This window comes from Apostichopus japonicus, chromosome 9, assembly GCF_037975245.1.
Source record: "Apostichopus japonicus isolate 1M-3 chromosome 9, ASM3797524v1, whole genome shotgun sequence".
Taxonomy (NCBI): domain Eukaryota; kingdom Metazoa; phylum Echinodermata; class Holothuroidea; order Aspidochirotida; family Stichopodidae; genus Apostichopus; species Apostichopus japonicus.
In genome coordinates, this window is record NC_092569.1 from 3,491,005 (window position 1) to 3,517,102 (window position 26,098).

The 26,098-nt window shown below is 38.3% G+C and overlaps 1 protein-coding gene across 2 annotated transcripts; it reads left to right on the forward strand.

The window, feature by feature from the left end:
- Nucleotides 1-413: 413 nt before the first annotated feature.
- On the forward strand, nt 414-25,480 carry LOC139973363 (speract receptor-like). Of its 2 annotated transcripts, XM_071979982.1 has the most exons (24): nt 414-933; nt 1,789-1,958; nt 3,318-3,440; nt 3,881-4,061; nt 5,937-6,086; nt 7,515-7,690; nt 8,629-8,697; nt 9,052-9,187; nt 10,224-10,390; nt 12,028-12,130; nt 12,709-12,784; nt 13,030-13,213; nt 13,599-13,676; nt 14,377-14,481; nt 16,060-16,300; nt 17,143-17,295; nt 17,748-17,928; nt 18,670-18,810; nt 19,585-19,708; nt 20,431-20,499; nt 20,915-21,089; nt 22,907-23,005; nt 24,554-24,645; nt 25,206-25,480. In XM_071979982.1, exons 1-24 carry the CDS (start codon nt 717-719, stop codon nt 25,320-25,322), a joined length of 3,327 nt encoding a protein of 1,108 aa, XP_071836083.1. In that variant the 5' UTR covers nt 414-716; the 3' UTR covers nt 25,323-25,480. The 2 variants fall into 2 exon arrangements, with proteins under 2 accessions (XP_071836083.1, XP_071836084.1); XM_071979983.1 differs by lacking the exon at nt 8,629-8,697 and having other exon boundaries at nt 417-933; nt 25,206-25,479.
- The last annotated feature ends 618 nt before the right edge of the window (nt 25,481-26,098 follow it).

The following is a 26,098-nucleotide window of genomic DNA, read 5'->3' on the forward strand; positions in this document are numbered from 1 at the left end:
TGATGACCAACTTAAAATTAATTCTCTATCGGGCATAACATTTATGAAGGAAGAAGCTATGTAAACGCGCGCCTCAGCTCTGAGCACGTACGTTTTTCATAAACATGATTTCTTAACGATATAGCCGTCATCGTGTGCTAACAAAAGCGTTGCAAATTAATCATTTTGTGCAAAATATGCGTGTGTATAGGCGCACGCGTGCACTAGCTTCACTTTTTGTGTGCGCGCGTGTAAGGCAGAGATCTGTTACAGCGCTTTGGCGAATAACATATGGCATAATGCATAGGACTTTCCATTTAGGATGCGCGTACTAGGTGCGCGCACGATTCGAGGTAGTCAAAAGTAAAGCGCATATGCAAATCAACCACACTTGTGTTTTCTGTGGGTTACGTAAAACTGGCTATAAACGCAGAGCAGGGCGTAGTCTTGTATGCGCGTGGAGTAGTTTCTGTTTTCCTTCGAAATAGGCTGAAGTTGTTCCCCGTACAGCTTGCTCAAGACCGGTCGGTACAGAGTTGCCTACCGTGGGATTGGACTGAAGAATAATAATAATAATATTAAACTTTCATAAAACTCTTGATTAAACTGACTGTCGTAACAAGCAAATAGCTAGATCGGAATACATAGCTGACGATACGGACGCAGCCGAAATGTAAATAGCCTACCAACATCATCTTTATAACATCAAGTCACTCGAAAGAAGGAAAAGTGGCGAAATGCATCGCTGGGTACTTGGAGTTGGAACGTTACTTTTGAGTTTTTTGGTCGGACCGGTTCTTGGTGACACATTCAAAATTGGTTATCTGGTTCCTATGTCAGATTGGGAAGTGGAAGACGCCGATGACGCCAATCGGCCTGTTGGTTGGGAAGTCGCTGGAGCTTTTAGTCTGGCTATTGACGATATTAATGCGGATAACAACAGTATTCTCAGAAGTAAGTGCACTATTATCAATTATAACGGCCGGAAGTTAAACTGCTCGAAGCAAGGAAAATGTCCATATACCGGCTTCGCGCATGTATTGAAGTTTGACGTAAAATTCCGCTAATTCGGTGGAGTAATCCATGAAGGGTCTCAAAATACAAAATTGATGTTTGCTTGTGGAAACGTTGGTAGTTTCGGATCAGGCTTTGTAGATTTAAATTGCGATTGAAAAAGACATTACAATTCGACATACAAAGACGGCAACTACATTATTTCTATCTAGTATCAGTGCAACTAGCCTACATCATATGTAGCCTATATACACCGTACCATACAGTAATACCCGGGCCCGCGCCCCACGATGATTTATATTGACCAGAAGGCGGTATCTTTGCTGTAAGTTTCGAACGTGTATGTCGTGGTCACTCTGCAGAAATGTCTCGAAGAGATGTGAAACTTCTAGGCGTATCCTACGCTATATGTGGATGAACAAGCGTGCCGACATATTGAGTCATATGACTGTGGAAAATATTGTGTAATTAAACGGTTTTGCGCGTAAACGCAAATTTCGAAAGTCAAATTGTTATGTATAATTAGTAAGTAGTATAAACCTAAGTTCGCAAGGCCTAAATGTTATTTGTTAGGCTAGCATATAGCCTATGCATTAGCAGTAATAGTACGTAGTTCTACTGATTACAAAGTAACTTTCATACGCTTTCATACTTGTTGGCCTACACTATGGTTGCCATACTGCAGTATTGGACTAATGATGAACAAAGGCATCACAGGGACATGGCCTAGGCTAACAATGTTTTCATGTAAACGTTCTAGTTCTACATCAAGCAAATTTCTATTTATCTTCTCAGCACACAACCTAGTTTGGGACTGGATTGACACAGAATGTTTTATCAACAATGGGCTGGAAAAACTTGCTGAATGGTGGAAGGATGGCTACATTGCTGCAATTGGGCCTGGTTGCACATGCACACATGAGGCTCGATTTGCTAGCTCTGTGGATTTCCCGCTTATAGACTATGTAAGTCGTCAAAGAGCAACCAGTATTATATCTTTGTGTCACAGGCTCAAATTCTGTCCTAGCTTAATGCAATGCCTTTTGGACTTTTTTAAAGTTTGTTTCATGTTTATGCATGTTTATTATTGGTGTGTGGTGATGCCATATTGGTTTGTTAAATTGTAATTTGAATGGTGTGTAAATATGGAGTTTGAAAACACTTTTATAATAGAAAAGCATAAATTACAAGAACGAGAGTGGGTTAAAAAAAAAAAAAAATTTTGGGTAAGTTTGACTTTTTGGTAAGTTCTTATTAACAACCCTCCTGCCTCACTATCCAAACAACTATTGACAAGGGAATCACTGTCATATAAATGTATGCTTATTGGTGTAATACTGTAGTTCTTGATATTTCAGTGTTACCTTGATAATGGTTAGTGTGTTTACTGTATTATGCAAACTTTGTTATGTTCATGTTTTTGTATGTCTCCGTTCTTCCATAGCACTCCAAGACATAATGAAACGTTGTTACAGTATTCAAGTCCTGCTTCATGAAGCAGGGCTTGAATACAAAATAATTTCTTTTGGTCCATTACCCCCAAAATGTTTTATGGACAATTTCACAGAAAAGGAGAATAATAAAATCAGATTGATGGCACCTACTTAAATGTGGACCTCACAAACCATCAGGGTTATAAATTGTGTCATTCTGAACCAACCATGCAATATTCACATTTCACACGTAATTGCATGCACATATCCCTAAATCAAAGAAAGAGAGGACAGCCCTGTGGATATATCCATTTGGCTGCTCTTACTGTACTTAGCAAGTTAAAGACACCATTGAGTCCCAACACAGATAATGTACAACAGAAAATATATTTCATGTGTGTATGTATTTTAGATCCTCATGCAAGCAGGAATTCGCGAAGAAGCCTCATTGGCTTATCAAAGCCGCAAGCTGACCGAAGTCAGTCTCTTAGATTCATATTTAACGTCCATGATTATGAATTGTCAATTGACAACTCTTTTACTGGATGACATACATTAATCTTGGAGTGACTCAAACTGGGGACCTTATGATTGGAAGACACCGGCATTAACCACTGAGCTAACGCTCCTGTGGTGGTAAATTTCCTTCAAAATTTGTTAAACTTTGAGGGGAAAAAACTTTTATCATCCCTGGTTAGTGAACCATTGTGTCCATGTACCTTTGCTTTCTTTTAATGACCAGGTATGGTACCATTCATCAGGTTGTGTCATATTCAATGCACAGTGCTGCTTTCTATCATGTTGTCCACAATTTAGCTTGTTAGTTGTCTCTCAATTTGTTATAAAGCTTTAAATATCTATTTTTTTATGTTCTTTTTCAAATTGACGCAGTACTGTGACGAAGATGGCCTTTCGAATAAAGAGATTTTTCCAACTTTTGTGCGAGTGATCCCGCCTATTAAGAATTGTGCGCACGTGATGTTGGCCACGATGCAGATGTTCGACTGGGATGAAGTAAGTCCATTAGCTGATCTCGAGATCTTTACAGGGAATTCTGAAATAAACTTTAGCAGTAGACCTCATTAAATGGTATTGCGTGAATGTGTTTCACAGCTCCATTCATTGCCATGTTTGTCTTCTGTTTTGGTGTATTTGAGTGAAGTTGTCCAATATATAAAGTAAAAAAATTTGGGAAATGTTGTAGGGGTTGTAGAATTAGTTTTGAACCTAGGCAGCAAGCTATGCACAATAATGTCTTACTTTCCTTGAAAGTAGATAGGTCAGGGAATGGAGGGGGGGTGTGGATGATGGGAGGGTGGGATTGGGATGGGGGAAGGGGAGGATAAAGGAAAACAATCCATGAATATTATATACAAGTTATGTTATTATATTCTATATATTATATTATTTATGACATTTATTCTTGTGAATGCACCCGAACTGTCTTTTCACAGGTCGCTGTCGTAGCCAAGAACCACACCAAATATGCACCGGTCTTGGAGTTGATGAAAGATCTGTTTGAATTGAACAATGTGACCATTCTGCATGAACACTACTTTCAGCCTGGCTTTAATCCATATGGCACAGCCGACCCTTTCACTCCTATATTTAGGAAGACTCACTCATCTGCGAGAAGTAAGATAACATTTTTTAACCTTTTAATGAAATTATTTGTTCGATCTGTGTAGATAAACATTTCAATTTTTTGGTATCGAAAAATCAGAGAAAATGAAACTGTTTACTACCGTTTTATTTATCCCCCTCCCCTTCCAAAAGAAAACAAACCTGATGTGGTAAAATATCAAATATGCACTCATTTGTCCAGTTTTCATAGAATTGTGCAAATAGCAACCATTTAGAGTAAATGTTCACGGTCATAATTTATGACACAACCTTTTGACTGTTTAAATGGAATATATTCCATTGCAAGTAAACAGCACAGCACTCTCTACAAGGTTTCTCTATTGGTTAGCTTTGTTGAGAGGTTTATGTCCAGTTTAGTTTGCGTACAACTATATTATTTGTTTATACATGTTAAAGTGCTAAATTATGAGTGAAATGATATGAAATATGCTTTGGTTTTTGACTTTCAGGTCATTTTTTATGACCTATGGATGTATTATTGAAATAGCTGTAGTATAGCCACTAGTAGAAAGTTGAAAGCCTTTGTTTTTTTTGTGTCGGTTGAACTACTTTTCAAATTTTCATTATTCTCACCAGGCCAAGGAATAATTTTCTCCGGTATTTTTGCGCATTGCAAAATTAATGCTACTGTATGCAAAAGGGTCAACCTTGCTATAGAAGTGAAAAGATGTGTAAAGCGGAGGGTTATTCTTTTCAGTAGAAACCATGATAGTCTTTTATGAAGAGACAAGCTCTGAGAATTAAAAGCTGCTTCGCAAAAGTTGAATACTAATTAATTCTTCGCAAGCTACGCTGACTACATAATGTTTACAGTTACAAAGCCCTCAGTCACATTGTATCTAGATGTGGTTACTCACAATTATCTGATTTCAGATTACAAGTTACTAACTCTGAAGCAGAATTCCCCCCTCCCCCCACCACTCCCACTCCCCACAAAGTGAGAGTTCTTTGATACATTTTGATTAATTGGTAGACTACCTAAATGAAATAATTACATGTATGGTTTCTAGTGCAGCTGGTTGTCTATAGGTTTCACTCGTGGAGGCATGCTATAAGCCATTCTTTCCGATCATTTGCAATTGAGAATCATTACTCCTTATCTTGATAATGCTCAAAAAGTACCTCAAGAACTTTTGTAATCTGTAACAACTATATATAAATATATATACAGAAAGTCAACAAACAATATTGCCAATGAGGATAAACTCAAAAGCTAGAAGACATAGTGTAGAAGACTCTCTCAGTAAAACTGTGTTTACTTTGATGTAAACAGAAGCGTAAAACTTAAAAAGTAGCCTTTTTTTTTTGGGTTAGCAAGTTTGAAGCAATCAAACAGCTATGTAGATGCATTAGCACTTAATTTCTAATCACGTTTTAATTAAAAATTTTGTATTCAGTTTTTGTAATTAAAGATTGGATATATTAGATCAAGTGTCTGCAAAACTTTTCGGCCGACCCATGCCCTTGGAGCTTCCACGAAGACTGTGCCACAACGCACAAGAGGGCCCATCCCTCATAATCATGCTTGGAATGCATGAAAGTTAGCTTGGACTTAGAGAACTCGATGCTCAGAAGGTTAACTTAATCGATCACGCTGGTAAACCTCTGCAAAAACTGTAAGGAAAAGTGGACGTACATTCTTTGTCAGTGTTCACTGCTCAAGGATGACATTTAGTAGTGTGCCTCAAGTTTAAGCGTGGCAACTCTGATATTTCATCATGCGGTGTCTCAAAATCCATGTTTAGGTCCTAGGTATCGAAGGCAGATTCTACCATGACTGTTAGACCGATTTCCTCTTTTACTCTTGGACAAAATCGATGCATTGCTAAACTGTTCGTTTAATCGTCATGGCTCTCTTCTCCCCAGTCTACCTATTCCTGGGAGACCACTACGAATTGCGCAGTTTCATGCTTGCCGGATATAAGGGTGGCTACTTTGATGACGGAGAGCATATGGTGCTGGGCGAAATTACCGACATGGTGTCCCGTATCACGACAGACTTTCACAGTATCCGATGTAAGTACATGTCGCAGAAAGAATACTTAAATATCTGTTACAGGAAGACACTGGAAGTCATATCATAGCAGGGATGTGCTCACACTGGGCGGTACCGGGCGGCTGCGCCCAGCAGTTCTGAATGCCGCCCAGCACAAACAGTATTTTAAACATTTCCGCCCGGCACTTTTTTGATGATAATTCAACAAATTTTACCATAACGAAAATCTGGGAGAATACATGGCACAGAATAGTAAAAATAGCACCACCAAAGCACACTTCATGTGCAAAATTTGTCCAGTGGGGAGGGGGTACCCCACCCATGAGACTCCCAGGGTGTGGATGACACTACCGCTCAATCTGCCCGGCACTCAAATATTCCTGAGTACATCCCTGCATAGTTTTGAACATTTTGATATGTTGAGTGGAATGGATACATATTTTGTCAACGAGCTAGCTAGTAATATTAATTATGCGCTTCTGTTTGTTTTCTTTGGGTCTGGGTGATAAACATATAAAAGATTTGAAGGCAATTGTGCATGGCAATATTGACAAAGTTCAATGGTGTAATCATTAAATCCATGTAATACACCTCATGAGAGGTGTACAGTACATGTAGACAGGGAATAAAAGAAGAGCCTGCTTGCCACGAGAGCCATCAGCTTGTAATTAAATGAATGGTTTTTTGGTAGTTTTTATTGCGGCACTCATTGTCTTAAATGCTGTAGTATATTTATTCAGTTGATTACAGTTAACTTGACAGACTTCCTGAAAATCCCATACAAGCCCAAATACATATAAATTAGACCGCATATGCAACGGAAGATTTACGGTATTGGCTGGTTGACACAATGCAGGTCTAAGCCTCTAAGGACAGGCCCTGAAAATGTCGGTAACAAGTGAAAATCAACGAGGTCTTCGATGGTCTGATCTCTGGCTGTTTGAATTGATACAGTTTACGTTGCCTGTAGGAGATTCAATGTATTTTTTCAGTGGCAGAGTGTCCATACATTCAGTAAATTTCGGTACTCTCCGCGCCAACCTGTGGTGGCTCTCGGCTTAGATAGTGTCAAAAGCGCCTCTACAGACCATTCTCGCCCCCCGACCAATACCCCTAGCTCCGCCACTGGTATTTTTTATTGTTTTTTTTTGTGTGTGTGCTTTAGAAAGACATTTAAAGAGTCCCTGTGACAAAAAGTTATATGAATAAGTTTTCTGAGATTTTTTTTTTCATTTTTTAAATTGAGAACTCTTCAAAGAGCTGATGATATCACTGTGCTCATTTTTTAAATTTTATTATCTGTATTTATACCAATTCTAAGCCTTTTGCTTACTAATTGTACTTCACTGACATTCATTCATGTGTTAATTGGCTGGAAACATTGCACATTTGCTCACAACTGACTAGTCACAATTGACAGCTTGTTTGCGAACTCTTAATTTGCGCAGGGATATACTCGAAATGGGCAACTGAGAGCGAAGACGACATTGCCATGCTGGCATTCCGATACCTACTCATCGTGAACCAGGAAGGAGTGTCCGACGGGTTCGCCATCTGGAACTTCAACAAAGATATACAGAAGTATACGCAGCGGCCTCCTTTCAACAGTACCTCCGAAAATGATGTAAGTTTCAACGATTGTTGCAATAATGGGTAGTGCACAGATTGCATTGCACGAATTAAGCTGCAATGTAATAAAAACACCCCTGTTTCTTATTTTAAGGCAACAACTTTCCCAATGGGTCTGTGCTGATAACATTTGTAGTTGCATGCCTGTTTGGATGTCAAAATCAGATGAAACCGAAATAATTTCATCTTTCCAATATGGTAAACTTTTCGGCTGCGGCAAGTTTTCTAGCTACTTCAAACGTTTTCCGAGCTGCGATCGAATTGGATATGATGAATGGTTATGATGATAGCAGTGCGTTTGATGCTGCAGTTGTATTTCATGCTGCAGTCTAGTTTGATACCAGAATTGATTTTGATTTTGCAACTATGCTCAGATATGATAATTATAATCCTATATAGCCCAGAATCGATGCTGGACGGGATGCTCAATGGGTTTTAAATGTGCCAAGCTAGTGTGTCCAATTGTTAACACTAAAGAGAATAAGAAAAGTTTTAATGACCGAGAGAGTCCAAATGATCTTTACTGTACCAGAAGTGAGTTCAACAATCCAAGGGCTGTGTTTTGGTCAGCTGCGATCACCAAAGGTCACAGATGGGACTCGAAGCTAGACAACGTGATGTGGACAATGTGGTCTGTTTGTCAGATAGATATAAGGGCTGCAATCATTTCTCTCCAACAGTTTTTTTCTTTTCTCTTCCTTTTTTCCATGTGATGCCGTTATAATATCTACCTATGTAACTGTTTCATAAACTGTTGACAATTTTGGTACACATACCCTGTTGACAGAATTAGTTGTCGTTCATACTCTACACACATCCACAAAACAATTTCTTCCCTGTACAGATTTCATCCCAAGAGAACTTTAGAATAAAACTTTCATTTAATTTCCTTTGGTCAAACCCTTATGCTTGCCTTTTGATCACTCCCACTAGGGAATATCCCTGGGTCACTACACCACTGATCAAGAAACGGGAGCCAAACGCAATCTGACCCTTTGGGAGGTACGTTTCATGGCCCAAATGCTCCTTCTGAAAAACGGAAAATAACAAAAATTAAAGCTTCTTCTCTTAATTGTCGATTTTGAATTAAATACGAAAGCATTGTTATAATAACGTCTCCTGTGCACATGATCCCTCTACAACCATAATATGAATAGCAACTTGACACAATAAGTTGAAATGTAATTTACAGAATACAACACATTGACTTTGTGACTGGTCAGCACTGATAATTTTACATTTGAATTTTTTTTATTATGTTTATAATTCATGTATCCACATAACTAAAAGTTCTTATGACCAAATTTTCTTTGGGTCTCTCCGTAGTGATATTTTAGTTTTGTTTTTCGTCTTCAGTTTGGCTCGGTCGGTTCCTTCATCTACGACGCTGTCACCCAGTTTTCAATCGCCCTGGACGCACACCTCGCAGACGGAGATGACCCCTATGATGGTGCCAAGTTAGTGTCTCGCATGTTTAACACTCAGTACAACAGTAAGTGGACTTGATGATTTCAGCGGTTTCTCGCTTGTATAGTTTCTAAAGTGCCCTTTTTTGCTATAGTATATATCTCTAAACGGGATGCAGGGGTGCCATGATTAGCTCTTTGTGGAACTTGAGTCGAGACATTATCATGGTAGGGAACTTTGACCAATATGTCACCTAGTGGGTCACCATATTATGGGGAACTTGGACCACTCTATTAGTTCTTTATGGTGGGAGGGGGTGGAGGGGGGATGGCGGTGGGCTTGGGTCAGGATAATGGCACTACAGTCTGTAAACATACGTGTTGCATATCTCGCAATGATATGGCTTTGGCTGGATGCATTGGTTTTCATGTGTGTTTTGGTTCGCCCAAATTGAGGATCGCCAATTGTCTCTCTAAAAGCTCTCAGGACTGCATGGTGACGTAACAAATTTTTAAGGGTTCTTGACTTAGGCACAGTGTCAGAAGGAAGGCTCTAGCTGCTTCAAAATTAGGCTCAGCCGGAATGAATCAACATCAAACACTAGGAGTTATCTCTACAGACCGACAGTGTCTGCTGTGTGAAACTGCAGAGCACAAAAGGTTATGCCCTATGCTCTTCATGGTACATTAAATGATGTGGTACCTGGAATAGTTCTAATTTACATATATGCGGTTAGAACAAAGTTATAACATCAGAGATCTTAAAATAATATACGACAAAGAGAGTACAAAGGAAATGATGGGACATTTGTTTTGGGTGTGGGAGGGGGAGTGGCGGTGTGGAGATTGAGAATACTACATAAAATTTTCTAAACTGTGGAGAAGTATTTCCTGTAGTATACTATTGCACCAAATGTTTTGAACATGAAAATATGATTTAGAGGGATCAATTTTTGGCTCGCTGCAATATCCAAGTTATCAGAAACGATGACAAAGTTTTGGTAGTAGGTGACCACTTTGAGTTTTGTCTCATTTAAAAGTTCGTCGTTTTCAGATTTGGCGATCGAGTGGCTTGCCATCTTTTTTCTTTTGGCTGATTCTCTCTCTTTCAAACTAATCCAGGTGTCGGGAGAATAACCAGGCAGATCGACGAGAATGGCGACGGTGTTTCCAACTTCATGCTGGTGACGAGCTATCTACTCACGGGTGACGAGAGGATAGACGGAAAAGCCCCAGGAGACAGAGTCTGCCAGGACTACGGCATCTTTACCAAGGTCGACGGTGAATGGGTAAGTTGAATGTCGCTGTTGCGTCCGGTCTTAAAGCAGCATTTTGCGTCCTTTTCTATGATATTTCTCAACCTCACTGACTCCACTATGCCATAACGACATACATAACTAACTTATCTATTTAAATCTTACTTCAAATGGTGGCATAAAAGTCCAAAAATTTGCAACTTTCAACTTTGTTTTTCTCCAAGATATTTTCCGTTGGGATCCCAATTAACCTTGCCCATAATATGTAAATTTAAACACTACCAACGTCATAGCCCAATACGTAATCCAACACCAAGCTTGATTTGTGTACATTGTATATGGCAGTTGTACCAGGGAGTTCCATAACAACTCCCTGGTTGTGCCAACGCAAAGTCTTGAATCTATTTTTAGCAACGGCTCATAACTAAACCTGCATCTCTGATTGGTTGAATTCAAACTAGCGGGTTTGGGGTACTGTATGCGATTAATTTTAAATGTGGAATTTTGTCGTGGATACTTTTCTCATTCTCTGCAAATATCCTTAATTGCTCGCCAATTAACGATGTTGGCAGGGAAAAACTTGGCTGATACCTTAGTTTGCTGTTTTGTGATTGATATATGTAAAAAACTTGATGGACTTGTCAAAAAAATAGAAAACGGCGACCAAACGCAAAATGCTGCTGTAATGTAGGACATATGAAAATGGATGATATGAAGTATTCAGGGATGTGCCCACGCTGGGCGGCCCTGTCCAGCACTAAAAAATTACCGCCCAGCACTGTCTGAAAAATTGTGAATCCCGCCCAGCATCTAAAATCCCGACATTCCTAACAATAAATTCAACATAAATTGGGCCTAGCCTAGATGCCAAAATCATACAGACTAATAATGCATCAGTTTAATACGCATGCGAGAAATATTACTTACTTCTCTCAATTCAGTCCCTTGTAAAATCTCTTTGAAACAAACTTATATAATTTTCACCAGGTACGTAATATATTTCACTAAAAAAAAAATTTAAAATGTAAATTGTTAGCAAAATTAGTACTTGTGTATGTGCTTAAAAAGCCCTTAGACCCCTCCCCCAGGAGATCAGTATACCCGGCACTAAGGAAATCCTGGGCACATCCCTGGTATTGTAGATTTGTAGAATGCTAGCATGTAATGATACTTGTGAGTAGGAATGAAGCTTTCATTGTGTTGCCAAAGTGTTGTGTGTTCTCCCCCCCCTTTAACCTGACCCCTCCCCTGACCTTTACAAAGAAAAGTTTGTTTTCTTCAGCCTTGTAGTAGAATCCTGTAGAGATTCTTTTACCAATTGGGATCTAGAATTTAAGGGAGACACCAGTGGCTAGCTGCCAAAATGGTACATGTATCATTCCTGTGGGTGGCCTTAGGTATAAGTTCATTTTTCTATTTTATTAATGACACACTTTTCACATTACAGCCCAGAATCACCAGAACTTATTTTTTTCCATTTTGGATATATATATTTTTTAATTGATGCATGTACATGAACATATAAACAAACACGCATACATACATACACGCATATGTACATTTTCATTTTCATAACATTACTACCTACATTTAATTATAATGTTTCTGTGCTTTTCTGGCGAACAGTTATGATATTTGTGCTTCTTTATTTCATTTTCGTCCTTTTGTAGACGTTTGACAAAACTGGTGATTTTGAAATTGACTGGCCTACAGAGGATGGTCTACCTCTAAAAGACAAGCCGTTTTGTGGTTTCGATGGAAAACTTTGTCCAAGTAAGCTCATTTGTTCAATATGAGAGTGTAAGGGTCAAAGAAAAACCTGTGACCACAAGTGGATCATAAATGTAGCAAAGTCATTAGTTGGCCAAGTAAAAGGAAAACTTGATGTAAGAACCTTTTGTGGCTTAATTTTCTCATTAAATTAACTCCGAAAATAGCTGCCACATCTTTGGGTTGCTGCGCTGTGATAAGTGGTAGTTTTATTATCGTTATGTTGATCAAATTTAACTTTCTACTTTTAGGTTCTTTAAAGTTCTAAAATGGACCGATTGTTTATCTGGTAGACATTGTGTTTTAGACGTCTCGCATCATGTAAATGACCAAACTGCTTTAAATTAAACTCAAGAACGTTCCTTGACTCTCTCTTTTACGTCTATTAGATATACCTTCGGTTGATTATAAATTCTTGGAAACAAGACACAAACATGAACGCTTGTCCCCAAAAAAAAAATACAGCGAAAGGTTTGAACTTCATGATAATTTTGTCCACTGCTGTCAGCCTGTCAAGGGTGTTGATGTTACCGTTTGTGTGATATGTGAACATACTCGCAACTTTTCTCTCTCAATCACAGAGACGTATCTGTATGCCCTCATCCCGGTCTTCATGATTTTATTCTGTTCGGCTGCCGCTGGTTACTACTACTACAGGTGTGTATAGTGTAGTTTTCGTACCTTAATTATGTCCCCAAGAGGATAGCCTCGGGGACATGGTCATTTCCTAATTCCAAATTCCGCTGGCCAAGTCTTGTTTTAACATTTCCCATCTTCAAAGCGACATACTTTGCTATTCTTCACTGGTCGTCAATTCTCAAAAGTATCATGCAAATTTACATACATCGTCGTCTACTGTCAGTCGTTTTGCAAACTGATATCCTCTTCGTCTCCCTCGAAAGGAAAAAGAAGTACGAGTCCGAGCTGGACAGTCTGGTCTGGAAGGTCTTCTACGAGGACATACAGACCCGCGGAAACGAAAAGAACGCACAGGGCATGTCGATGAAGAGTATGGTCATGAGTACCATATCGGTCCTGACGAATCAAGATACCCAGCAGATCTTTGCTACCATCGGAACTTACAAGGTAACGGTCACCTCGATCATCCCGGACTTAAGGCATCGGCTCAAGCTCCATTAATGGCTGGGTCTGACAAGGCTATCTACTTTCTAAAGGAGTTGACGGAACTTTTAACTCCTGGATCTGTTTGGCCATTTGTTTGGAAAAATAAATTTTCACACCACTAGGTTGTTGTCCTTTGAGGTTTTGAAATTTGAAAATTGTTTGAAAATGGCCTCAAGCTGGTATTGAACTTGATTGCTAGACAATGGTGATGATGTTTACGAGGGTTTAGTCGTCGCATTTTTCCGTGATCTGAAATGTTTTAGTTCCGTAATAAACAGACAGGCAGACAGACCGGCAGTTTTTAATACAGCCGGTGATGTAGTTTTATATCTTTTCCATTTCGCAGGGAAATATCTGCGCAATCAAACCCATCAACAAGCCATCTATCGACCTGAACCGGTCCGTGCGAAAGGAGTTGAAAGATGTGAGTATGAGTGAGCCGTGCGGCAGAGATAATCGGTCACTCTGCGGACCTGTTGACCGTATGTAGGAAATCTGTCGGTGTAAATACAACGCCGCCATGGGTAGTGGTGTTCACTAACAGCTCCTCCAGAAAATTATGTGGATCATATTTTAAGCTAACAGGACTAGCGAAATGGTATATTTCATTCATGCAAATGGTTTTTCTCCATGTGAACTATTTCTGTCATTTTTAATCGCATTAAGAATACAAGTTTGGAAAATTATGGTACAACCTGCTAAAGTTTTAAGAACTTTTTCTAGACGTCCCTTGAACAACCAACTGGTATTACCTTTTGGTTGTTCAGAAAGGCACCATTTTTAGTTCCAAAAAATGCAAAAAGCTACCACCAAAGTAAACAAGTTTTCTCCCTCAAGAAGTTAATTAAAAACCGTTCTGTCTCTCCTGTCATAACTTGCTAAATGCTCCAAGTGCATTAGCTGGTAGATTTGTTTGTCAACAATCAAAGTTCGTTAACAGTAGCTGTAAAGATACCAACAAAAATGTCCGTCTTTAAAATTGCTGAATTGGAAAAAAATTCTGAATTTTGTTTTTCCTTCTTGAATATTGGTGTAAAGTTTGTGCAGAGTGCAATTATTGCAAATAATTATGGTGTGTCATGTGGCTTTTTGTTTTTGTTTTTGCTTTTCTCGACGCCGCGAAGATGCGAGACATGAGACATGATAACGTCTGCCAATTCGTCGGTGCTTGCGTGGATCCTCCACATATCTGTATCTTGATGACCTACTGTGCCAAGGGAAGTCTGCTGGTAAGTTGTTCAGTGTAGCACGCCGAGACAGTGACTCAAGTAATCACCGATATGGTGATGTATAGAAGGTCCCTATAGCCATGTGCATGGGCATAGTATGTTTAACTGGAATACAGTTAAAGGCATTGAAGACTCGCCCCAAACACCGCGTGCCGCCCTGTGAAAAAGTTAACTTTCCGTTGCTTGCCAAGTGAAGTTTTGCTCTTGTCGCTACCAAATGCAGACAGTAATGAAACGTGATACCTTGTTATCTTTAGCTGGACCTGAGATGTCCATCGCTGTATCGTTTGTACACTGTGCTGTGGGTATTGACCGCAGCTGTATGTACTGACTGTACACTAGTGTCTAATTACCGACGGTAGCAAGCTGTGTGTGTATTTCGAGTATGGTGGTGTATTATGTTGGTGTCTAACACTTCTGTTACACTTCATTCGAAACTAGGTCAGATTACCGGCATTAGACGTTTCTTTTTGCGCGAGTCTTCACACCCTTTAACTCTTAAGAGCAGATACAGCATAGTTGTTATTCTGATAACTTTGTGACAATTTTGAGCTGCTCAGTTAGGGAACAGCTACAAGAACTTCCAATGTACAGTCTAATTGTGATAAAAGTGTGCCCAAAAAAAAAAAGGAAAAAAGAAAAAAAAAAGAATGTATAAAAGTAAGAGGGCCTGACGTTTCGACCTTAGTAGGAACATCCTCAGAGGCTGAATAAGCATTCTCTTACACAGTTTCTTTAGTGGATAAGCAGGTTGCTAACAGTTTTTTTTTTATTTTGAAAATTGGAAGCTTTCACCATAAATCCAACAGAGTTCCTCTACTTCTCATGAGAGATGTACAGATTCTGGTGTGAATTTGTTTCCTAACACTAAATTTGATTTACATTGTAGGTGGTAGGATGGACAGGTTCCTTTATACTGAGATATATGTGTTAATCATGTTAAGTATGCATAAAGCAAGGAAATAAGGGTAGGGAATTAGTCCTTAATTTGCAAACATTTCCTTCCTAACTGAACACAACTACGAAGCAACAAAGAACTGGCACAATAAAAAACCTGAACGCAATATTGTTAGCTGATGCAAATATTAGCCCTAAAACTTTGTACTAAATTGTCAGCAGGCTAATGCTTATGACTGTGATGTTACGGGCATATTTGAAAAAAAAATGCCCTTGCTTTTATTGCATTATAGCCCAGTAAATGTAAGTGGTAGGACAGCAATGTATAAAAAAAACATTTGTAGCATATTTTGCTGGAAGATACACTGACATTTCTAATTGCACCAAGCAAAGAAGTTCCATTGTGCAAATTTTTGTCACATATCCTACATATAAGGTCAATTTAGTTTGCTCCGTTTAAAAATTTTGCCATGAAAATGTTAGTATGTGCATTTATTTTCCAGTTTATTTATTTGAGCCCAAATTGATGAAACATGTGGAAACAGGCTGGCGTTTGAGTTTCTGCGACGTGTATTGATAACAATGTATGTACTCTCAGATGAACTACACTGGTTTATTATTTTTCCAACACCCTCTACCACCCACACCCTCCCCTACCCCCTCCCCTCTCAACCACCACAGGATATTTTGGAGAACGATGACATCCGCTTAGACTCCATGTTTCTGGCTTCTCTGATCGCCGACCTCGTGAAGGGAATGGTATACATCCATAGCTCAGAGATCAAGACCCACGGCAGCTTGAAGTCGAGCAACTGCGTCGTCGACAACCGGTGGGTTCTGCAGATCACCGACTATGGTCTCCAGGAGTTCAAGAAAGGCCAAGTAGAAGACGACGAACTCGGAGAGCACGCCAGGAACAGAGGTTTGTAGATGAAAGAAGCTGGTTGAGTTACTTAGATATGCTTTAAGCCTATAGCCCCTACCAGCTGTTTGTAGTCAGAGGCAACCCAGGCCTGCTGCCAATATACTTGAAAGCAAGAGCCGAGGCAGAGGTTGTCCACATTGTACTTGGCATGGAAGGTTAAAATATCAGGTAATTGGAACTGGCTTTTTCGTTTTTGTACCCAGAGTAGATTTGGGTATTTCATGGAGGGTCCACATGTGGAACATTTGCCCTCACCACTTGTGGAGATCTTGTAAGAAGTAAACTATGGCGCGGCAACATTCGATGATGTGGAACTCAACAGCATTCCCAGTCCAGCTACTGGCTTCCAGATGCGACTTAAGATTCACAACAATGTTTTATCACATCTTTTTAATTCGGGGCCTTTGTCTGTCTGGCCTTGTGACTCTTTAACACTTACTTTGCAGTTTGTATATATTCCATTCACTTGAGGAGATTAATTGTCACCAAATTTATCAGGGAGATGCCGGCACGTCTCAAAAGAAACAAGATTTGAATCTTGATGAAGAAACGTTGAGCATTGTCAGTCAAACCTAATCTCTCTATTCATGTTATCTCACCTATTCCCGGCTTGTACCGAACCTAAAAACCTATTGAGGATAATGCAAGATAACACAAACTAAGACACCCTTCTAGATATTTTCAAACATATGAAAAAAAATCTTGTGGATAATTTACCAAATTCAGTACACTGATGGTCTTCCGGATCCCATTGTGTCCGGTTGCCTACTCACTTTCGAGAGAATATGACATGCCTTGCATCTCCCGTTTTATTTTTTCCCCCCTCTCTTTCCAAATAGCTTTGTTGTGGACTGCCCCGGAATTGTTACGAATGGGGGATAAGAGGCCCCATGGAGGAACAGTGAAGGGGGATGTTTATTCCTTTGCCATAATCCTCACCGAGATGTATTCCAGAGCGGGACCTTACTATCTGAATGAAGAATCCGTTGAAGGTATATGAGCCATGAGTTTTCAAACTTGTTCTTAAAAACAACTTTTACCGCCATTTCACCCCAAGATCGAAATTCTCGCAAACCCGCGTGACAGAAACCGAGAAGAAGTGACGATGATTACCTGCGTTAATTCGAGTCCGCCGCTCGTTTCAAAATCATCCTTTCAGAAATTTCCAATATCCTACAGGACAAGCAAAGCTTTGGTCACTTTTTAAAATTGCCTTTTGGACAGATGACAAGTTTCAAGCAGGAAAAGTCAAATTGTGACTTTTTGAGATCACTGTGTGTAATATTTTCGTTATTTTTAATCCTAGAAATTTTGGAGAAGTCAAATTGTGCTTTAAAAGCTTCGGCCACTTTTTAAATTGCCTTTTGGACAGATGACAAGTTTCAAGCAGGAAAAGTCAAATGTGACAAAATGTGTGTAATATTTTCGTTACTTTCAATCCTAGAAATCTTGGAGAAGGTTAAAGAGTCCTCTGTGCCTCCTTTCCGGCCGCTCTTGAACGAAGTCAACGAGGTAGCCCCACAGTGCGTGCTGACCACCATACGCCGGGCCTGGGACGAGGATGAACTGGAGAGACCAGATTTCCTCCACATCAGGACTCTTCTGGCCCCACTCCAGCAGGGATTGTAAGTATCAATCATCTCCATTTCATGTTGTAGGTCTGCACCAGACGTACGTCGTATTCATGTTTCAGAATGGGGTCGTATTTGTCTTAACAAAACAATGTGGTAATTATGGAACAGCAGATAATTAAGCCCTGTCTGTTTCTGTGACATAATATTTAATTAGCTCTTTCCATATGGTTCATATTTTTTAAAAACTCACGGCTTCACTGTTTCGTAATTGCCCCTTAAAGTTTCGGCTGCCATGCACATGCTCCCTGCAACTCCTCAAATCTCACTTGTCTCCGAGTGCACCCTTCCATTTCCCCTTCCTGCCCCCATCCCATCTGTCATGGAAACAGAAATTGATTAGTGTTTTTCCAAATTGTTTTCCAAAGATGCTTCTCATACCGTGCTACAATGAACTGACTATATAGTGTTGCTATTTGTTGTTTACATTGTTGTATACATTGTTGCTATTCGTGGAGTCATAGCTCAGTGGTTAACGCGGGTGCCTTCCAATCATAAGGTCCCCGGTTCGAGTCACTCCAAGATTAATGTATGTCGTCCAGTTACAGAGTTGTTGACAATTGAGAATTCATAATCATGGACGTTAAATATGAATCTAAGAGACTGACTTCGGTCAGCTTGTGGCTTTGATAAGCCAATGATGGCTTCTTCGCGAGGTCCTGCTTGCAGGAGGATCTAAAATACATATATACAATACATACATATTTGATGCTTCTTTGCTTCTATCTCTCTCAGGAAGCCCAACATCATGGATAACATGATCACCATCATGGAGCGATACACCAACAACCTGGAGGAACTGGTAGATGAGAGAACCGAGGAGCTCAGGAAAGAGAAGACCAAGACGGAACAACTGCTTCACCGAATGCTCCCTCCGTAAGTCATGATCATCCAATGATAGGTGGCAGTATTTCAAATCATGTGTGACAGAATTCAACAAGGTTGAATTAGATATTAATAGTTGTTGTCTGTATTTATATATGTATATATTACTCATTGTAATTTCAAATATATATATTTATATATATATATATTCATTTGCCTTGGGAGTCCGCATATAAAGTGGGAGGTCTGGGTTCGAATCCCCGTGGCGGCCAGAAGTGTTTTCACTGTTCCAACTGTTTCCAACTCAATTCAATTTGTCAGTGGTCTGTAAAATTGTTCATTGATTGGACAATTGAAAAAGGAAGGCTTTGGAATTTGGCTTAGACAATCAGTGGCAGTAAAAACAGCTACCCAGAAATGGAGTTATAATGTAGACATTTTTAATATTTTTTAAAATTTTATTTAAAGGCTCCAATCTTTATAAATTATAAAATATATAAAAAATATAAATAAATGCCATATATTAAAGTGCTGTTATCATGAAATAAAACATGCTCAAGAGCACTGTACAAAAGAACCAATACCTGGCATATAAAATTACCAAACTTGAGAAAACCTAAAAGTAATAACAACAGCAATAAAAGTAAAAAAGTAAAAAGTAAAAAATATAAATATACATAAAAATGGGCACAGTAATGTAAATGAAAACAACGAATAAGATTAATGCCCATACTCAAGCCTAAAAAGATAAGTTTTCAACTGCTTTCCCAATTGATTGAAAGTTTAAGAACAGTGAAACGACCTTGCTCTGCCCTTTTTTTCCAGATCTATTGCATCGCAGTTGATCAAAGGTATCGCCGTCCTTCCAGAGAACTTTGACATGGTCTCCATCTTCTTCTCCGACATTGTCGGATTTACCGCCCTCTCGGCTGCCAGCACACCGATCCAAGTGAGCAAAAGTTACTTACCCTCTAGTCCAAAAAAAAAAAAAAGTCCGCAAAAAAATTCAAAAAAAAAAATTCAAAAAAAAAATTGCTGAATGATTCTTTGTTTAAGGAAATGGGTAAAAGAAAAGGATCTCTTCCATGTAAAAAACAGATAAGTTTTGCTGACAGAAGAGGAAGGTTTCCGTGGTAACAGTCAGAGCATTTGCACAATGTTTCAATTCGTGCAGGATCTTCGTAAGAGACAAACAGGTTCAGTTTTATTCGTTTGCTTGTTGCTCCTGTTGTGTTAGAAACGTCAGGCCGTATGAAACCTCACCTCCATTTGCTGTTTCAGTGAATAAGCCATTTGTTCTTCTGTTAACGTTCCTTTCTCTGTGTTTAAAATGTTTCTCTCTTCCACATCATTTTTATGTTAGTTGCTGTTAGTTCTTTCATGTTATTAAAATTTGAAAAAGAAAAAAAAAAAAAATTGCAACACTAATTAGAAATAATATCTGAAATCATGTGTTAAAAAGTCTTTTTTTTTGTAGTCATATTTTATACCAAATAACAGAGAGTAATAAACTCATTCATTTAATGCATTAAGGACTGTTGACTGATGTTAGAATTTTTGACAAAATAGTTTGACTCGATCATACAGAGAAGATGTGATATTACAAGAAAAACGATTTTATTCTAGTGGGTTTTCTTGATGGAAAAACTTTGAATTTTAATTCTCTGACAGGTTGTCAACCTTCTTAATGATCTGTACACACTGTTTGATGCTATCATTGCCAACTATGATGTTTACAAGGTAAGAAAAAAAAAAAAGAAGGTAGTTGCTTCTTAGGAAAGTTGTCACCACATACTGTGCAAAGCAAAATGTGGCAATTGCATTGGCGAGTAGCCTCTTAGATCGGCTATTGTATCCATGTAATTAAGAAGGCGACTAATTGTTTGGCGACTAATTGTCACGATATGTAAGTTAAAGAAACAAACTAACGAAGCAACCATATTCCATTTTTCGATGTTCGCTGACATATAAGTGTTATCGGCTTACTATATATAAGATATCGGACATATTTCTTCAATCTGCATAACAAGTGCATTTATAAGCAGATATTAAATTAGACCGAAGCACGATTTATACATTTTCACACTGTTTTGACTGAGTAGTATAGTTTATAATGTTGAGCTGTTTTTCGCCCCTGCGTGATGTCTGTGGATAGGTTGAGACAATCGGCGATGCTTACATGCTGGTGTCAGGGTTACCCATCCGTAACGGAATCTTCCACGCTGGTCAGATCGCCTCCACCGCCTGGCACCTGCTGGAGTCGGTGCAGACCTTCATCGTCCCCCACAAACAAGAGGAGAAGCTCAAACTCAGGATCGGGATTCACTCAGGTGGGAACAGGGGTTACAGCAGAGTAGGCTTGGGGGTACTTAATAAATTAGATATCATTTTGTACAAAATCCTAGGGATACTACACTCTAGGATATGTACCCACTCCTGTGAAATATTGTCGAACGAAAAGAAGTGAGAAAGTTCTGCATGAACAATTTCTGTCTGTTTACCTTTTATGTTGAATTATTCCTACCACGAGTAGGTCCTTAGCCTGTAACTCCCCCAAAAGTTGGCATATTTCATCTTTTTTTCCATGCCATAAGATTCTGTGGGATACAATTAATGGTAATGAATATACTGATCTTAGGCTGCCTGGTAGTAAAGGGTTGCATTTTATTGGGTCTTGAATACCTTGCATGCAGATAGCTTCTGCACTTTGCTGACTTCTCTTAGCTGAATTACCCCCTCATCTTGCTGAATTCTAAGTTATATATATGAAATGCAAATTGGTGTGACATGTGCAATGTACTATATACCATTATATTACCAGCATGTACTCGCTTCAAAGTAATGGGTTAAGTATGGGTTTAGTTTGTAGAGGTAGGGTTAAATTACTAAAGGTAGCTCACAAAAGTTGTATTCCATTGGTCATTGGATTCAAATTTCATTCTAGCCAATGTCTTTTTTGCCCTTTTATTTTCCTGGCCTTCGATATATTACTAAATACCTAGCCAGTTTTACCATTTTTTTCTAAATTGGAAAAAAAAGAGTGACTTTTTATGATTGATTAATTGTAATTCATTGTACCAAATTTTTGAAAACATGCTCGCTCAAATTGGTTGGATCCAATCAACTGATTTTTTATAAGGGTTAACTTTATTGATGGATATCATTTTGACAATCAAAATTTAAAACTGTGACTTAGTGTTATAAAACCAAGTGTGATCTGTTTGTAAGTCACATTTTACATTACATCCTTTCTATGGTGCATGAAAACGGAATATATTACGTACAAATATATATATATGCTGTACTTGCAAAATACAAACATGGTTAACTTCAAAAATTCATTTGAGACATATTTAAAATATAGGTATGTACACATATATTTTCTCTGAAAATTATGTTTATTCCTTTAAAGTATATATTTATGTATTCTACAGGCGTACAGAAATTATTTTCTCAATATATTCTGTAAGAAAATTATATATGCTAAACAAAGTATGGTGCTCTGTAAGTGCCAACTGAAATGTTTTGTTGTTCAGTAATTTCAGTGACCAGCTTATCCATTATATTGCTGTTTCCTTCACATCCACTTTCATACCTTTCATCTCTCTGGCATTTGTGTAATACAAGAAGGAGTTTACAGGGAATAAATTATCAGGTATCACAAAATGCAATGCAAACTACATTACGATCTTCCCTATAGCAAATACCACCCGCTCCACTGCACAAGTTCATGATTAAACACACAGTGTACTACTTCAGTGGTCGAGCCAAATTTGTCTTCACACAGGAAAGTAGTGCAGGCACTTAGAGCACTTGTGTTTACAATCATAGGGTGGCTGGTCAATTAATAAGGTGTGCTCAAGGATGAATACTAATGGCAGTACTTGGGGTAGTTTATGCTATCAATTAGTAACAAATTATTAATGCTCGAGTGAATTTGAGGAGGAATATTTTTCTATCGTCCGGCTTGACCATCATGAAGACTCATTGCTACAAATGCTGAGATGTATAGCAGGGTTTTTATTGTAGATAGGAACAGTATTTTTTTTATAAGAGACAAGTTCAAAGACTTCATACATGTCGCTGGGTTATGGCACTAAGTAGTTGAAATACTTAATGCTAGTATATGATTTCTGCTCTGTCCTAGGTTCCTGCGTAGCTGGTGTTGTTGGGCTGACAATGCCCAGGTACTGCCTCTTTGGCGACACCGTCAACACGGCCTCGAGGATGGAATCAAACGGACTCGGTGAGTAAAGATATCGTAAATCGCAGACGTGGGTAAATTATCATCTTTTGCTCTCGGTCAAAAATATTTCATTTAAAAAACAATTAACAAATTAGCTTGGGAAAGTAAGTCCTTAGAAAGACTATATTTGGATAGTTTGTTTTGTGTCTCAACATCTATACCCCCATCCCCATTCTTTCCTCCCCATGTTTATGTTTCATATCGTCCCCGTTCTGGAGTAGTGACAAATGTTCAAAATGTGAGTTTTGAGAAAACGCGCTCTAAAGATTTTCATATTTTGACTTTAGTATAGCGTAACTAAAAGAGGATCTTTTTTACCGAAAGTTGTCAATATTTTAAATATAACAAATAGAACTTTGAGTTCTCATGTTTGTTGCTGATCGAAAAATTTCTTACATAGTAGTAATTTTAGTGTAAACATATTCGTCGTTATGTCATGTCATTTTCAGTTAATTTTAGACATTCGCCACACATTCGTCACTATATGCTAGAACTATATTTTGAAGTTTCGTCCTGTCACAGACTTGTATTCGTCACTTTTGTGTGTAGTAGCCATATATAAAAAAATCTGAAAGTTGTCGTTTTGACGATTTTTTTCTCGGCAAAACATCAATTTTCAGATTTTTTTTCAGTTTGACCACTTGTCGTATCTCGGCAAAACGTCAATTTTCAGACTTTTGTCAGTTTGACAACTTGTTGTATCTCGGCAAAACGTTGAGATTAAATTTTTTGTCATTTTAACGACTTGCTGTATCTCGGCAAAACGTCAATTTTCAAAATTTTGTCATTTTGACGACTTCTTGTATCTCGGCAAAACGTCAATTTTCAGATTTTTGTCATTTTGATGAGTATTGTTTCTCGGCAAAACGTCAATTTTCAGAATTTCGTCATTTTGACGACTTGTTGCATCTCGGCAAATTTAATAATTTTGTCGTTTTGACGAGTTGTTAAACTCGGCAAAACGTCATTTTTCTGAATTTTGTCATTTTGATGAGTTTGTTTCTCTTTCATCACCATGTCCTTTCTACGCTTCCGTGGTATATGAATACTGTATTAATCAATTAAATGACGAGGTGAACTAATAAAGATATTACCTTCCCATAATCCTGGGTGTTTTCAAATGGCAGTTAGTTGGTTCTCAAGTCAGTATGACATGGTTGTTATGTTCGGCTTGTTCCAAAGGGAAATATTCGTCGATATGCAAAAATGCATGGACCTTAGACAAATAGTGTTACTGAGTGGTTGTAATGATGACTAAAGTATTCGTCAGTATGTAAAATTGAGAGTGGGTCTTAGGTGGACATTCGTCAAAAATGAGTCAGAAAAAACGAAAAAAATAGACAGTTTTAAAACTTCTAACCCAGCTCAACCGATTCTTCACCCTTGAAATAGGTAAGAACAATATTTAACTCAATGTGAGTGAATGTACTTACAATAAGTAATTGCGCCATTGTGTTTATGCCCTACTCTGTTGAAAGACCCAAACCCTCGGCATCATAATACATGATTTTATATCCAACGATGATATTTGTAGAATCTCTTCTACAGCTCTGAAGATCCACATCAGTCCAGAATGCGCAGAAGTACTGAGGCAGATTGGTGGCTTTGAGCTTGAAGAACGTGGCCTTGTGGCAATGAAGGTATTGATATATTTTTATCCTTGAATAACACTGCATGCTGCCATTGACAAAATGAAGGTTTAAATGGGTCGCACGTCTTATGGACCAGGTTTATCAGGTTTTGTCTCGCTGGTCAAAATTCCAAGTGAAAAATAAGTCTAATATATTTAGTAGTCTATACTCAATAGTTTTCTTATTTCATCATCTTGTATCAATTAAGCCTGCTCATGAGACGTTATAGGAGTGTTAGCACTCCTCCTGGTTCAACTGGTAGCTTGTCACAAATACACATAAAGGATCGAAACATCGAAACATGGTGCTTTATTTTGCAACTTGAAGTAACTTTATTTTCAAGAATTTTCGGGCTTAGTCTGTCCGATATTTATGTTTTTAATTGAGGCAGGTGAAGTTTTTGTTTGAGCTTTTTTTTTTTTAACACTACAAATTGCACCTGGGGGGGCACAATTTTTTTTGGGAGGGCACATGCCCCCCCCCCCCAAGGTGGCTCATGTTTTTCCCATTTCTTGTATAAGCTAAAGCTGTAAAATGTTGTATGTGTTGTTTTTTCTTTTTCCTTCCAGGGCAAAGGAGAGATTTTGACCTACTGGTTGGTTGGACAAGACCCTACCTACAAGATTGAGAAAATCCAGCCGCCAAAGCAGAAACTACCACCAAAAGACACAGAGATAATAAATTAAACGATCGGACAAGATTTTATCAGAATTGAAACAAAATTGTAGATTACTCTGTGGTCATATATATTACACATTTGAACTGGAAATTAATACATACATTGTAAATTTATACATGACAAAATCCAAAATCTTTTTGAGAGTTGTTGCAAATATAAATGGGTACTTAAAAAAAATTCTAATTCATTTTTTTTTTGTCAATACTGTTTAATTATGGCAAATGAACATTAATGGGTAACTTTTTATCATTACATTGTGTCTTCATATATATATATATATATATATATATATATATATATATTTATTCTTTAAGTATTAATAACATTATTTTTCTTCGTGAAGGCAGATGGGACTAGAGGGGATATGTGGGGTGATTTTGTGCAATATGAATCATAATCCAATATTCACATTGAGTAAGGAGGAACATTTGGGCCCCCCTCCTCCTCTACCTTACTTTTTCCCATTAGTGCATACTATGGACCATTGGCATATAGAAGTGGAGGGCATGAACCGAAGTAAATTATTCAACCCCAATATTTTGGAAAAATTTGCCCCAAAAATTTGGCAATTAAAGAATTTTCTCAGAAATGAGAACTCATTGAAAACATATAACTTGTGTACAAACCAATTGATTTTAATGTTTTATGCTTAGATGGGAACTGCAAACCTGAAAGCTTCCAATGTCTGAATTGAAGATGCACTACTGAAATTATGAATGCAAAGTAAGGAAAGTGAAAAGAAATTGCCCCAAAACTTTACAGTTATAAAAACAGCAATAGACA

Excerpts from the sequence above, each read along its gene's own strand:
- LOC139973363 (XM_071979982.1), top strand. The coding sequence starts at position 717 with ATGCATCGCTGGGTACTTGGAGTTGGAACGTTACTTTTGAGTTTTTTG. Across the intron at positions 7,691-8,628 it reads ACAGTACCTCCGAAAATGAT|GGAATATCCCTGGGTCACTA; the intron begins GTAAGTTTCAAC and ends CACTCCCACTAG. Across the intron at positions 14,482-16,059 it reads GTGCCAAGGGAAGTCTGCTG|GATATTTTGGAGAACGATGA; the intron begins GTAAGTTGTTCA and ends CAACCACCACAG.